At 41.9% G+C, this 16740-nt stretch overlaps 1 protein-coding gene across 2 annotated transcripts in view; it reads right to left on the bottom strand.

Moving 5' to 3' along the window:
• znf609b (zinc finger protein 609b) overlaps positions 1-16740 on the bottom strand; it is a 98782-nt gene that overhangs the window by 4098 nt on the left and 77944 nt on the right. Inside the window, exons 4-7 of one of the 2 annotated variants that reach the window (XM_020534299.2) lie at positions 16217-16598; positions 11808-11983; positions 6226-6385; positions 4781-4862 (exon numbers count right to left, since the gene is read on the bottom strand). In XM_020534299.2, the coding sequence (XP_020389888.1) occupies positions 4781-4862; positions 6226-6385; positions 11808-11983; positions 16217-16598 (800 nt within the window). Of the gene's footprint in view, positions 1-4771; positions 4863-6225; positions 6386-11807; positions 11984-16216; positions 16599-16740 lie in introns of both variants that reach the window. The other variant, XM_020534300.2, reaches the window with a different exon arrangement.

Genomic DNA, 16740 nt, shown 5'->3' on the forward strand with positions numbered 1-16740 from the left:
CCCCTCAAACTCCATGCTCCAGAGAAAACAACCTGAGTTTTTCTAGCCTCTCCTTATAGCTTATACTTTCTAATCCAGGCAGCATCCCGGTAAACCTCTTCAGCACTCTCTCCAAAGCTGCCACATCCTTGATGTAATCTGGCGACCAGATTTGAATGCAATAAAGAAGCAGGCCACTGGCAGACTGAGTCTGCTCAGTTATTCAATCAGATCATGGCTCATCTGATAATTCCACTTTCCTACCTTTTCATGATAACCTGGATTCCCATAATGATTAAAAATTTGTCTCACAGCCTTGAACTTATTCAATGACATAGCCTGAAGAATTCCATAGATTCACTACCCTCAAGAGACAAAATTCCTCATCACAATCTTAAACGGGTGTTCCCTTACTCTGAGATTGCACCCTCTGGTCCTAGACTCTCCCATTGGGGGAAATAATCTCTTAGCATCTACCCTGTCAAGCCCTCCAAGACTTATGTGTTTCAATAAGACTGGGCTGCCTCCAAAGCCAGCACATCTTCCCTGAGATAAAGGGCCCAAAACTGTTCACAGTATTCCAACTATGGTTTATAGTGCATTATATTGTTTTAGCTAGACTTCCCTACTTTTATATAGTAAACTTCCTATTATCCAACAAGTATTAGGAATTGGGGGCACTGGTTACATAAGAAACACTTGTATAGAAACCTAATACAGTACACTCTACTATTCTTTGAATAAAAACACTGAATTCCTGCATAAGCTGTAATTTTCACCCATTTCCAATTTCTGCTTCAAAGTCAAAACAACACGCTTTTGCTTTCAACTTTGTGTGGTGGCCTCCTTACGTGACATAGCAGATTGATGAGTGAAAGATTCCAGATATAACATGATCACAAGTTCAACTAGCTGCTACTGTAATGATGTCTATGTGAGGGAGGATGTTGGGCAGCACTGCTAGCAGGGTCTGAAAGAACTACTACATGGCAGGTGTACACACATTGTACGCATTGGAACCTGCCATGCCAAGTTCAAATAGACATTTTTGAAGAAACTTGACAAATTTCTTCCAGCTGAGTGAGAATTCTGGATGCTTGGGTACCAGAAAACGGGGCTGTATTCCATTCCCATTGAAGCAAAGGCAAGCATTTCATTTGCCTTCCCTATTGACCACTAAATTTGGATGCTAGCTTCTTGTGATTCATGCATGAGGTCCCCTAAATCCCTCTGTGCTGCAGTTTTCTGCAGTCTTTTTCCATTTAGATAATATTTAGCTCTCCTATTCTTCCTGCCAAACCCTACATTTACCACATTTATATTCTATCTGTCATTTTTGTTCATTCACTTCACTTGTCTATCTCTCTGCAGAATCTATGTCATCCTCACCATTTGCTCTCCCACCTATTTGTGTCATCTGTAAACCTGACTATAGTTCTTGCACTTTCCTCATTAAAATCATTAATATATATTGTGAATAACTGTGATCCCGGCACTGATCCCTGTGGCATTTCCACTAGTTATAGATTGGCATCCTGAAAATGACGCCTTCTCCCAACTCTGTCTTCTATCAGTTAGTCAATCCTCTATCCACACAAATATAGCACCTCCAACACCTTGGGCTCTTAGCTTATTAAATATCCTAATGTTTAGTACCTTAAATTGCTGTAAATCCAAACGTATATCCTGTTGTTGTCTCCACAAAAAGTTCTACAGAACTTGTCAGGCATGACTGCCCCTTCTTGAAGCCATGCTGACTCTGCTTGATCCATAGAGTCCCTACAGTGTGGAAACAGGCGATTCGGCCCATTGAGTCCAAAGAACATCCTACCCAGACCCACACCTCCACCCTATCCCTGTATCCCTGCATTTCCCATGGCTAATCGACCTAATCTGCACATCCTTGGACACTATGGGAAATTTAGCATGGCCAATCCACCTAACCGGCATATCATTGCACTATGAGAGAAAACTGGAGCACTGGGAGGAAACCCATGTAGACATGGGGAGAATGTACCAACTCCACACAGACAGTTGCCTGAGGCTGGAATCAAACCTGGGACTGTGGCACTGTGAGGCAGCAGTGCTAACCACTGAGCCACTGTGCTTCTAAATGCCCTGTTATTACATACTTTATAATAGACTCAATGTTTTTCTCACAATAGATTTTAAGTTAACTGGCCAATAGTTATTTGTCACATGTTTTTTGTCCTCACACCCTGTTAAAATATGGGTGCAACCTTGGCTGTTTCCCAATGCATCCTCTATCTTTGTAGCTACTTCCTTTACTATCCGAGGATGCATTCTATCAGGACCAGGGGCTCATCAGTCTTTAGCCCCATTAGTTTCGTTAGATTTATATTTATTCAATATTGTCACTTGTACCTAGATACAAGTCACATATGTATAATGTTGCCACATTCCAGCTCCGTCTTGGATTACAGACTAAAATACTGAATAAATTAATATTAAATTGATATTCTAAAAATGAAACAGGTTCAACATTTCACCCTTCCCTTTCTGTAGCCTTCACCATCTCTGCTCCTCCAGTCGCTGCCTGGAGTCCCAGCAACGTGCTCCTTTCCTGCCGCCACTGGTGTCGTCGCTTATGATAATCCTCAGTGCAGTTTGTTTCCATCCTGCTATCTCAGCCCCCTGACTATTTCCAGTGTGAGAATTATGATATTCAGTGCAGTTTGTTCCCATCCTGCTGTCTCAGCCCCCTCACTATTTCCAGTGTGAGAGTTATGATATTCAGTGCAGTTTGTTCCCATCCTGCTATCTCAGCCCCCTGACTATTTCCAGTGTGAGAGTTATGATATTCAGTGCAGTTTGTTCCCATCCTGCTATCTCAGCCCCCTCACTGTTTCCAGTGTGAGAGTTATGATATTCAGTGTAGTTTGTCAGCTGCTCAACCAGAGCTGTCTGCAGATATTTGACGACGTGATCTTAGTGCCACATTTCTGCAGCATCACCTCCGCAGAACCTCCCTCAGTCAGACAGTCACTGAATTTGAATGCAGACTGAGCCAGGATGAAGCAGGAACCTTCTCACAGTCTTGCCAGGAGGTAAATTACTTGTTAAACTCCACCCTGCACCAACCTGAGGTATCTCATCCCTCAGGTTCCTCTGGTCACTTAGTATTTTTTTCTTGAGTGATAGTTATTGTGTTTACTTCCTGCCCAGCTTTAGCCCCTTGATTATTGAGCATTTTTAGAATGCACTTAGTGTCACTTACAGTTAAGGCTGATACAAAGTATTTATTCAACTGCTCTGCTACTGCCTAGCTGCCCATTATTTCCCCAGTCTCATTCTCCCAGGGCTCTATGTTCACTTTGATCCCTCTCCATCTCTTTTTTATATTACTTACTAGTTATCCTTCAAAGTTATCTTCTCAGTTTATTTTTGGCCACCCTTTGTTGGTTTTCAAAACATTCCCAATCCTCTGGCTTTCCAGTAATTTCCATCACATTGCATGCCTTTTCTTTCAATTTGATACTATCCTGATTTTCCTTGGTTACGTTTATCCTTTTCCTGGAATCTATCCTTCTCACCGGGATTTATCTGTATTCAACCTCTGTCTTTTTTGCTAAATTGTTCACTTGAGCCAACTCTACCCTTATTTAAGTTTAGCACAGTTGTTTCCAGCCCAAGTTTCTCCCTCTCAAACTGAATGCTAAATTTTACCATGTTATGGTTACTGTTTCATAGAATCCCTACAATGTGGAAACAGGCTCCTTCGGCCCAACAAATCCACACCACTCTCAGAGCATCACACCCAGGCCCATCCCTCTATAACCCACCTAATCTACACCTCCCTAAACACCATGGGCAATTTACCATGATCAATCCACCTAGTCTGCACATCTTTGGACTGTGGAAGGAAAGATTGTTTACCTCTGAGATCATTTATTAAACCTACCTCATTACTTATTACTAGATCCAAAACAGGCAAAAGTATTTTTTAAAAAGTTGTTCTCAAGTACAATACATCTTTATTGCTCATTTCATTGCAGCATTAATATTCATTTGTGATAATCTAGGGAATTACAGATCAGTGAGTCTAAAATCAATGGCAGGAAACTATTAGACCATGGGTTCAATTCCCGTTCCCAGCTGAGGTTACCACGAAGGACTCTGCTTCTCAACCTCTTCCCTCGTCTGAGGTGTCATGACCCTAAGGTTAAAACATCATCAGTGTCTCTCTCTCTAATGAGAACAGTCAATCTCAACTTTCATGACCCTTCATTACCTTTAATTTTGTGGGAGCTTGCTGGGCGCTAATTAACTGGTGTATTTTCTGCATTGTAGTAGTGAATTTACTGAGACAGTGTGTGAAGCTATTTGGAACATTCTGAAATTGTGAAAGGTGCTAACGAAAGGCAAGTTATAAAATGCATGTCTTTTTGATTCATTCCAATGTAATGCTGTGTGAACAGTAGGTGTCACTATTCACTTGATGAGTAAACACAGCTTTCTCCCTTCCCCACCACTCCCTGAAGTGATCTGAAATGATATCCTCTTGCAGAAATTCAGGCGAGTTCCCACTGCCCCCATTCTCTAGCTGATAACTATGGTCATCAGGTAAATTCTACAATTCACAGCATTCACCAACACTTCACAAAGCTTCTCGGCGTGTTACCTGTGATCAGTAGGTTGAGTAAAAGACCAGTTGTGCATTCTGTACCTCAAAGCACTGATTTCTAAATGAAGAGGTAAACACTCCTGACTTTTGTTAGCATCGCTAAACATGCAATGGAAAGGATGAAGTAAAAGAGATGGTTCTTCTTACCATTCTCACCTTCTGGCTGGTGGGAACAGGGTCGACACTGAGGCCTGTGCAGCAGCCTGTTGGCTTGTAACAATGGCTGGTGAGGATAGACCTGGGAATATGGAGAGATGTGCTGGGTAAGAGAGCAAAGTGCAACAATACAATCAAAATCAAACATGATGGTCAGGAACAGACCAATTGGGCCCTTTAAGCCTACCCCACACCTTAATGACTGGACCATCCTGATTAAAGCCAGTTTTCCTTCCCCCACCCCATCCCCACTCCGCTGCATAATGTCCTTGGAGACATAATAGAGAGGTGTGACAAGAACCAACTCAACCCCCAGCAATTTCTCCAAAGCAGACCAAGGAGGTGACACATGCAAAGTGTAATGAAAGCTGAAGAATTATGTACACATTGTAACCTCTCCAAACTGGAAAGGGAAACTACAGTGGTCTGAAATTTTTCAAGCAGGTCTAAATGGTTCCCTCAACATTATCAGCATCATTTTAATGTAGTGCTTTGGGAGCTGAAACACAGAAGGTACAAGTATTTGGATAAGTACTGCTGCTTTATAATATAACAGTGATTCATGTTTCAGTAACTATATCTACAGTGATTAGGAATTTTACCTCATTCTACAATCCAGAACATGATTCAGCCCCAGGTGTCTGTTTTGTTGAGGTTACAGTGCATATGTTATCTACTCCATCAATTAAATGGTGTCTCAGTATATCATTTCAACATACAGGACACTGAGCACAGGGTAAAGACACCTATGTACCTCATTTCTATCCTGATAAAAACATCTACTTGAGCCACAAATCACAAACAACACGTATCTTTGGAATGCAGCCATTCAGAGTGGTAACGCTGGACAATGACTGCAGCAATGACACACATCAATCATCCATTGTGTGTTTTGAATTTCATTAAAGGAATGTCCGATGGTATTGGTTTTAAATCTGAGATTATCAGCTGTTTGCTATGAGTCATTATGGTTTACAGAATCAGGTCCAGACCAGCCACAATCTCAGTGACTGGCAGAAAGATGATGGGCCAAATAGTCCCCCTCCTGTGATTATTTACAGGATCAGTCATCTGTATAAGAAGAACTGAGATCATAAGCCATGCTAACAGTGGAACTAATAACTACTTCCTTAATAGAAAAAGGCCAAATGAGCAATGGTCATCAGCAATCACTCTAGAATATATTTGATATCCAGTCACTTCATAGTTGTATGTTAAAATTAAACCATTCTTCATCGAAGAATTTCACTTTAAGGGTATGCTAACTGGGAATATATAATACAAACCCAACACTGGGGGTGAATGCATGTTTGGAGCTTGGCTGCAGTGTAGCAGATCGGTACAATGTTTTCCATGCACTGATATCTCAGAACTACTGAATTCCACTTACTAACTCTAAATATACCAGTACATTAAGTGTGATTGTGTCTCATCATTAGTCCTACCTGTTGCATACGGTAGGTCATACTGCCCTGGGAGCAACGGGTAACCCATCCCGAGGTGATGATGTGAGGTGATCTGTCGCTGGGATGGTGAAGAACGGGGCCGTTCTTTATCGATCTCTCGCTCTCCTCGTTCTCTTTCATGAGGAGGTTTATCACTTGTCTAGATTTAAAAAAGATTCCCATTAATATTAATTTGCCAATTTACCCCAGTCAGAGTACTCTTGTTTAAGACATCACATTAAGCCTCACTCCCGGAGTCAAATTAATTACCCACGTTGCAGTACTATGCAGTATCTGGAATGCTGTATTGTTTGGGGAGCTGTCTCCTGAAAAATGTGTAAAATCAAGATCCTGCTACCTATCAAAATGGGCTCAAGATATCATACGGCTCTATATAAAGAAGAGCTGGAAATCTGTCTGGTGTCCCGGCTAAGCAGTCATTCGACATAGTTGTTGTTTAAGGGAACAACGCATATCAAAAAAAAGGGCATTCCACTTTTCACGATGTCATCAATCGATTGTGAAGAGTACTCATCTCAACCAAGAGCATGGTAGCACGCTAACTGAAGTGATATTCTTGATATTCACCTCTGGAGGGTAACTATGTTCCCCTTGACCATCCACCTACAAACAGCGCACACCAGGTTAGACTGGGCCAGCAATGGAACAGTGGACTAGAAAGCGGACAATATTTGATCCATTGTACATTAAAGTGAGAGATTTGGTACAGGATTACAGGATATTAAGGCATATTAAAAACACACAGGTTTCATCTTTATCAAAGTGAGGGATGTCAGTGTCAGGGAATCCCAACCGAAAGTGGAGAGCAGTTGAGTGTAGCTCTCTTGTCAACTCAGTAGTATGCCTTTACCCAACCTCATCACATCAGTTGTCAAGGATCCCTAAGGCCTGCTGAGCGAACTGATTAAATACACAAACTGCAGAAAATTTCAGCATTGACTATCTACAGAGCAGCTTGACTCGGCCCAAACCAGTTTCATTTTGAATCATTATACTTGGCAGATGGAGGTTTCCAACCACTTTTCAACTGAAGATCACTTTACATTTTAAGGTGATGGCTTAACAGTTTTGAAAATATAAAATTGCGAAGTCTATTCTACCATTACTACCTTGTAATCAGCATCCCTACACAAGATTAATAAGATATTTTAGCACAATAAAATGCAATACTTTTTGTCCAGTTCTGGACTAGCTAAAAGATGGCCAGCCTTGTCTAGTTCTGAAACAGTCCCCCTTCAGTAAAATTCAAAATGAAAAAATATTAATTCATGTCACCTTAATTTACAATTTAGCAGTGCCACAATGCGTTAAATACACACAATAGTCTTTGGTAGATTTAGATTTCAGCAGCATCCTGAATGGAGTTCTACTATAATCGCATATCAGTGTCTAATTGCGTGGCATGACTGTGGCCAATCAGCATGTTTTCTGAGGCCTAGTGTAATATCTACTTACTAGCCCTGTCCCTACATACAGTAGACCTGAATTAGAATGGAGGTAAACCTGGATTTTGGCAATGCCACCAATTCTTTGCAAAATAAAAATCAACAATTTTGACCAAAATAAAGCATTAACTCTGGCCAACAAATTTGTCAGAATAAAATTGTACATGGTTTGTAATCAATTACCCATTCTCTTCTTTCTATTAATGTTAATATTTTGGAGGTCAGAGGTTGAGGGCTGACCTTATACAGGCTTATAAAATAATGAGGGGCATGGACAGGGTGAATAGACAAGGTCTTTTCCCCAGGGTGTGGGAGTGCAAAACTAGATGGCATAGGTTTAAGGTGAGAAGTGAAAGGCTTAAAAAGGACCCGCGGTATAATGTTTTCACGCAGAGGGAGGTGCGTGTATGGAACAAGCTGCCAGAGGAAGTGGTGGAGGTGGGTACAATTACATTTAAAAAGGCATCTGGTTGGGCATACAAATTCAGAAGGACATGGGCCAAATACTGGCAAATGGGACTAGGTCAAATTGGGATGTCTGGTCAGCACAAATGAGTTGGATCGAAGGGTCTGTTTCCATGCTGTATGACACTATTAGCAGTGCATGACAGCTGAACTTCAGCCCTTTATCAGGCAGCCAATATTACATTGGGATGACAGGTCTAGATGTGACCAATCAGGTTAGGAGACTGACCAAATAAGAAAAAGAAGTTTAGCATTTAATTCACATTTATAGGTTACAGTGCCACTCCACCCTGTCCCACAGCAGTGAACAAACTCTGATGAAGTATCTAATATTTACCTCTAATCAAGAAACCTACATGAAGAATCAAAATGCAGGACACCAAGTAGGACACAAAACGATGAAAATTTCCTAGATGAAACCAGGCTTTGCTTGCAAAGTGTGAGAGTTTCAGAAAGACTGAAAAAGAGGGGGCTCAGAGCCCCATAGCTGTCACTGTATGGTCAAACAAAAGACTAGACAATAAGCCTAAATTTCAATGGAGAAAGCAGGGGCAGTGGAGGGAGTGAAGGCATCCTATTGGAGATACTGTAGAATGAGAAATACAATCAGAACTACGTAGTAGCGGCTGTGTAAAAGAGAGGGCTTGGGAGTGACACAGGAGGGAAAGATTGCCTGTCAGATAAAAGGCCATCCAGTATTTTGTCCAGGAGCACGAGTGCGAAATGGCCGAACATGGTTAGACAAGCACTGGAAAGGCCTGCATTTTACAGCAGAATGAAATGCTGCTGAAAGGGAGAAGTGTTGTGTACAGAGAGGAAATTGAGCTGCTTGGAGATATTTCTTTTGAAATGTAAGATCAGAGGGAGCAGTGAGAATGTTCCCTGATTAAAAATCTCAAACAGAATCATCTAGGGCAAAAGGCAGTAGCTGCTGGTTGGACACAGGAAATCAAGAAAATGGAAATTTGCAAGGGATCCAGATTTTTATTGCCTTTTAAGAGCAAAGGTGATACAAAGAAGAACAAAGAATGGTACAGCAAAGGAATAGGCCCTTCGGCCCACCAAGTCTGCGCCCACACAATGCCTTTCTAAACTAAAAACCTTTTGCCTCCACACAGTCCATATCCCTCTAATCCATGCTATTCATATATCTGACAAGATATCTGTTAGACGTCGCTATTGTATGTACCTCCACCACCCCCTCTGGCAGCACATTCCAAGCACTTATCACCCTCTATGTAATAAAACCTGCCTCTGACATCTCCTTTAAACTATCCCCCTTTTACCTTAAACCTGTGTCGTCTAGTAATTGACATTTCTTCCTGGGAAAACAACTCCGACTATCCATTCTATCCGTACCTCTCATAATTTTGTAAACTTTTATCAAGTCACACCTCAGCCTCTGTCGTTCAAGTGAAAACAAACCAAGTTTGTTCAATCTCTCCTCATGGCTGACATCTTCCAAACCAGGCAACTCCCTGGTAAACATTTTCTGTACCTTCTCCAAAGCTTTCACATCCTTCTGGTAGTGTGGCAACCAGAACTGTGCACAATATTCAGAATGTGGCCTAACTAAGGTTCTACACAGCTGCAACACGTCTTGCCAATTTTTATACTCTATGCACCAACCAATGAAGGCAAGCATGCTGTATGCCTCCATGATCACCTCATCCACTTGTGTTGCTACTTTCAGGGAACTGTGGACCTGTATGCCTCTGAATATTAATACTTCTAAGGGTTCTGCCATTGACTGTATACTGCCCTCCTTCATTAAACATTCCAAAATGCATCTCCTCGCGTTCATCTGGATTAAATTCCACCTGCCATTTCTCCATCCAAGTCTCCAGCCTATCTATATCCTGCTGTATCCCCTGGCAATCATCCACAGATCCCCCAATCACTGTCACCTATGCTCTCCTTCAAATCTCTTACACATATCACAAACAACAGAGCTCCTTGTGGAACACCACTGGTCACAGATCTCCAGTCAGAAAAACACCCTTTCACCGTTACTCTCTGTCTTCTATGACCAAGCCAGTTATTACCAGCTCACCACAGATTCTTCTTTTGTATTAGCCTGCCACAACAAACCTTGTTAAAGGCCTTGTTGAAGTCCATGTAAACAATCTCCACACCCTGCCACCATCAATCATCTTTGTCACTTCCTCAAAAAAAACTCTATCTAGTTTGTGAGACACAACCACCCCTGCCTAAAGCCGCGCTGCCTATTGCTAATAAATCCATATTTTTTTCCAAATGTGAGTAAATCCTGTCTCTATGTCTGTTCTCCAATAATTTCCCTACATTGACATAAGGCTACCAGCCTGTAATCTCCCATATTAGCCTATTGTCCTTCTTAAACAAAGGAGCAACATTGGCTATTCTCCATTCCTCTGGGACCTTTACAAGGTCCAAGCAATTTCCTCCGTCACCTCACATCAGGTCCTAGGGACTTATCTGCCTTAATGCTTTTCAAAACACTCAACACCACTGTTATATCGACATGCCCTAAAATATCAATATACCTCTCCTGAGACTCACCATCCACCACGTCCTTCTGCTTTGTGAATACTAATGCAAAATAATTGTTAAGGACCTCACCCAATTCCTCTGGCTTCACATATAAATTCCCTCCTTTGTCCTTGAGTGGGCTTACCCTTTCCCTAGCTACCCTCTTGCTCTTTATATATATGTAAAATGCCTTGGGATTTTCCTCAACCCTGTTTGCCAAGGACATTCCATTGCTTCTTTTAGTTCTCCTAACTCGTTGTTTCTTTCTTGCTTCCTTTATATTCTCAAGGAATCTGTTTGTCTTCAGTTTCCTAAACTTATGTATGCCTGCATTTTTTTTCTTTTTTACTAAGCTCACAATTTCTATCATCATTCAAGGTTCCCAAATCCTGCCAACTTTATCCTTCATTTTTACAGGAACATGCTGGTCCTGAACTCTTGTCAACTGGCCTTTAAAAGATTCCAACATGCCAGTACATATAGTTATGATGACCTCCCTTTTGAGAAAGTCCCATGCACGCTCAGAGGCATCCTTGGGATGTGAAGATTTCAATCACTTCTGAAGTTAAAAGAAGTTAAAACTATATGCACTAAGAATGAAAAAAAACTGATGACTGTAGAGTGGACTCAACATCAAAGGGGTTCATGAAATTCATCAAGTGAAGATACAGACACTAGGGAGAGATCACAATGGGAAAGAGAGGGGATCCCAGAGTTACCGAAAAAGAAGAAAACGAGAAACAATCGGTTAGATGTCAAAGAGAATGAGGAAAGAGGGGAATTGTGGCATTGAAATACAGGATTAGCTATAATCACGTTGAATGGCACAGCGCATTTGATGGGCCAAAAGGCCTTCACCCACTTCTATTTTCTCTGCTTCTATGATACAAATGAAACATCAATACTACATAGCTCGAACCGACCTGGTCATGCTAACTTGTATAGAAATGCACAGTGTAATGGTTTGGAGACTGAAATGGGTTCTGTACTGAAGCAGAATGAAAGCATCTCATTCACTCCATAAAGTGGTTCTGAACGGAGGGCTATTTGGTTGAACAAGTATCACATGGCATAAAATTGGCTGCTGTGTTCCCAGCAGACAGAGGAGATCTCTGTATGTTGCCAGCCTTGCTTACTTACTGTTGGTGACCTGCTCTTGTACTGACTGGCATGCTGCTGCAGGATATCAAGGGCCATGGATTCAGAGCTCGGCTTGCTGCCTACACCAGGGCTCCCACGAGCTCGATCGCTGTCTTCATGCCCTGGAACCTTATTGGCATAAGGTGAGAAAGAGAATCCAGAGGACAAATACGACCCTGAAAAGCAGATTATCCAAGTCAATCAGAAGAGTGGCATTAACTCACAATCTAATTTTAAAGGTACATAAACCAAATGTGAAATAAGACAGCCATTGAAGTAACAGTCTTAACTACAGTCTATACCTGTGAGATTTTTCAAGATAGAATGGGAAATACGTCTATACTCAAAAGAGTAGGAGGACTTTGGATCTCTCTTCCACAAACAGCAACCGTTAACTAAAAGCATTAAAGGTAAAATAGGTAAAGTCACCATAGACCCAGAGGAACACCAGGCTGCTCTCTCATTAGAGACACGACTGGTGGTAGTTTAATCAGGGGGTCACCACACCTCAGGTGAGAGGACAGGTTGAGAAATGAGTCCTTCACGGAACCTGTCAATGTGGGAATTAGACTCACGCAGTTGGCATCACTCTGCATCACAAACTAGCCACCCAGCTAACTGATGCCTTAAAAAAAAGGGATACAAGTCGCAGACGGATACATCGAGTTTTTCTTTCTGTTCTTTTGACATGACATTACTGGCCAGCACTTATTATCCTTGAGAAGGAGGTGGTAAGCTGCCTTCTTGAATCACTGCAGTCTATGCGATGTAAGTACACCCACAGGCTTTAGACTCTCGCTCCGACATTTCAGAGGCAGCTAACAGCATTGCTATGGTTCTGGAGTCTCAGGTAAGCCAGATCAGGTAAGGATGGCAGACTTGATGTTTGTGAACAGGTGGGTTTTACTGACAATCTGGTAGTTTCATGATTATTAATGAGACTAGCATTTCTTCCAGATTTATTAACTAGTTGTATTTAAATTCTCCCAACTGCCTCAAGCAGATCCTTCTGAATTGTAGTACAGGCTCAAGCTATTAAATAACCTATGCTTATTCCTGTGTTCCTGTACGACTGCCAGTCTGAATCTCTTGGATTTAATCACGTTCTAATTGTATACAGTAGCTAGCAGGACACTGTCAAACTACAACAATGAATTCCTTTTTGGGAGGAGAAAGATTGCATTTTCTTCATTACAATGTCTTCTGACACTGATCATAGAATCATAGAATCCCTATAGTGTGGAAAAAGGCCCTTCGGCCCAACAAGTCGACACTGAACCTCAGAGCATCCCACCCAGACCCATCCCCCTATTACCCACCTAATCTACACCTCCCTGAACACTACGGGGAATTTAGCATGACCAATCCACCTAGCCTGCACATCTTTGGACTGTGGGAGGAAACCGGAGCACCCGGAGGAAACCCACGCAGACGCGCAGAGAATGTGCAAACTCGACACAGACAGTCGCCCGAGCCTGGAATTGAACTCGGATCCCTGGCGCTGTGAGGCAGCAGTGTTAACCACTGTGTCACCGTGCCGCCCCATCTCAGAGTATAACATAGGAGCAAATTATGCATATGCTGGAATCTACACCGAAAACAAATGCTGGAGACCACAGTGGGTCAGACAGCATCATGGGGAGAGAGCAAGCTAACGTTTCGAGTCTAGATGATTCTTCATCAAAACTGTAGTGAAGTGTGGAGGGTCAACATTTACGCTCTAGATTGGGGGTGGGTGTAGGGTGCTGGTAGAGAAAAGATGTTGATAGTTCAGGTTAAGTGATTGGGATCTGTACTGAAAATAACAAATTTCCCGACTCAAAACGTCAACTTTCCTGCTCCTCTGATGCTGCCTGGCCTGCTGTGTTCCCCCAGCTCCACACTGTGTTACTATTGTTCTGCCATTCTCACATTCTGATCACTTAATCTGAACCATTAGCATCTTTTATCCACCAGCCCTCTACTCCCACCACCCTCACACACTCTCCCACCCAACTACAGCATAAATGTTGCCCGCTCCACATATCACTTCAGCTCGAATGAAGAGTCATCTAGACTCAAAAAGTTAGCTTGCTGTCTCTCCATGGAAACTGAAAGAACTGCGGATGCTGTAAATCAGTAACAAAAACAGAAGTTGCTGGAAAAGCTCAGCAGGTCTGGCAGCATCTGTGAACAGAAATGGTAGTTCTGAGTCTGAGGAAGGGTCACTGGCCTCGAAATGTTAACTCTGATTTCTCTTCACAGACGCTGCCAGACCTTCTGAACTTTTCCAGCAACTTCTGTTTTTGGCTCTCTCCACAGATGGTGTCTGACCTGCTCTGATCTCCAGCATTTGTTGTTTTCAGAATACAACATACCCAGCTGTATTCAGTCAAGTGGTGTCTTTGGGCTATTACTGAATCAAAAGTTTCTGCTGATTATTCCAGACAAAAAATAATTCTCACGGTCCACCTAAGTACATACATATTCTTAGGAACATAGGAAGCAAACCCCTCATGTCAGCACCATTTTCTCACCATTTTCTATTTTAAGAGATCTGGAGCTACAGTACCCGTTGAGTGGAGTTGATTTCCTGGTAAGCCATAAACAAATTGAATGGAGATGCAGGTTCACAGGGCTGAATGCCAACAATGCTCACATCACAAGAAATAATTATTTTAAAAAAGATCTCTCGCAGTTTACAGAGAAAATAGATCCTCTGTATCTAGCCTCTCTAATTTAAATAATTTAAATTGTTACTTATTAGTCATACTTCAATACTCCTATCAAGAAAACAAAGCCAAGTCTTTGTCCTCAAAATATCACCCTCGAAGCTTCAGTGTGATCCTGATGATTCTGCATTGCACCCCTCTGGCCAATGCGTCCTTCCTGAGACATAGTGTCCAAGACTGAAGGGAATGGGATAAGAATGAGCCTTCATTTAACTGAAGTCAAAATCCTGGAATTCCTTCCTTAATGACATTGTGGGTCAGCCTACAACAAGTGGACTGCAGTGGTTCAAGAAGGCAGCTCATCACCACTTTCTCAAGGGCAACTAGGGATGGGCAATAAATGCTGGGCCCAGATAATGACGGCCACGTCCCATTAATAAATTTTTAAAAACTACAACTGTGTTCCAGTCTGAGAAAAAGTCAAAATTTCATTCGCCTTTTTCCATTGCTGTTTATTTTTATCTTTTAATGTGTAATCAAACTTTCAAATATCTCTGCTTCCCCTCAATTTGGAGCTATTTACAATAAACTCTGATTTATTCTTCTCAGATCCAAAGTGGATGTGTCAGACTAATCCACGTTGAATTCCATTTTTGGCCAGCTACTTAACTAAAGTCCCTATTGCTCCCGGTGTCCGCCCTCCTAACTTTATATGGTTTGCAAATTCAAATCCAACTCTCCATTCCATCATTTATTTCAGAATTATACCCACTTCCCTCATCCCTTCCTCCTCCACGGGTGGAACAGATAAACATGGTTTATCTCAGCTGTAAACACAGTGAGCCCTTAATGTGACCATCTCTGTTACTATCTCTTCCCTGTAAGACTCTTTGATCCTCTTGAAGGTCCACTACAGTGATGACTTTCCTGGAATGCATTGCTTTTTGCCCCTCCCAACAATAATGTAGCTGAGGACAGGGACTCAGCAATGCTAGGCTGTAACTGTATATCCATAAGTGCTGTGCAATTGGGTGAAACCACGCAGTTGAAACACCACCTATAAAATCTGCTTAAAACATTCACCGGCACATCATTTCTGCATCATTTCTTTTGAATCAAACATTGAATATTTAAAGAATGGGACAAGAGTTAGAGTGCAGTACTGGTTACATTAAAGGATACTAACCCAGAGACGATAATCAAGAGGGCAGTTCAAAACAATAAACATTATCCAGAAACAAGAGGAAGTAATGGTACAGTGGCAAAATCACTAGATTAGTAATCAAGAACTTCAGGGGAATGTGCTGATGTTATGGTTTAAATCCCAGTGTGGCACATGGTGAAATTTGAATTTAATTAAAAAACCTGGATTGTAAAGCTCGTCTAAGACAGATTGTCATAAAGACCCATTTGGTTCTAAATGTCTCATAGGGAAAGAAGTCTGTTGTACATAGGGTGAACTGAACTACATGTTATTCCAAACCAACAACAATGGGGTTGAAAATTAATTGCCTTCTGAAACAGCCTAGCATGCCACTTAGTTTCAGGGAAATTAGGAATGGGCAATAAATACTGGTTTAGCCAGAGACGTCCACATCCCAAATACAAATCAAAAGAATTTGCGAGCTGTGGTTCTGATTTGCTACTGTTTTGTGAGTAGTGATGTTACAGTCAACTGTTGCTGGATTTTAACAAGCAGCTGCTGGCTTGGTGGCTCATCCAGAATCTTTGCAGCAACAAATGAATGCATGCTTTTACCTGGATAGTTCTGCATCATCATTGGTGTCACTCCTCGAAATCCCGGGTGTGGAGTTTCATATGGCTTCCCATATGGATAGCCATGGACGTATGGCATGTAAGATGGGTGTTGAACCATCGAGGAGGACACAGGAATGTGAAGTCCTGACCTGGGATCTTTCCCAATAGATCGGCACTCTTCCAGAGAGGTCGAACGGGATTCCAAGCACATGCTGTCTTTGCTCTCCTCTTTAACTGCTATCTCTTTGCTTCTTAGCCGTGAAGAGCTTTCTTCTTTGAATTTCCGGTCCCGCTCCACTTCCTTCCACCTTTCCTCTTCTGCTTTTTGCTGCTCTGAGTACTTGTTCGGATAGACGTAAGACCACAGCCTGCTCTCAGATTCCTGAAAAACACAACACTGAGTGATTCAATTCAGTGCAAATGATGCTCGCAATTGCAATCATGTTGAAGTGCCAAGACCCTTCTGTATTCTACTCAGGACCCTGTCAGACTGTGTGAAGCAAACAGTTATGGAATGTCAGAGG

The sequence above is a fragment of the Rhincodon typus genome, chromosome 36, assembly GCF_021869965.1.
Source record: "Rhincodon typus isolate 14 chromosome 36, sRhiTyp1.1, whole genome shotgun sequence".
Lineage (NCBI taxonomy): Eukaryota > Metazoa > Chordata > Chondrichthyes > Orectolobiformes > Rhincodontidae > Rhincodon > Rhincodon typus.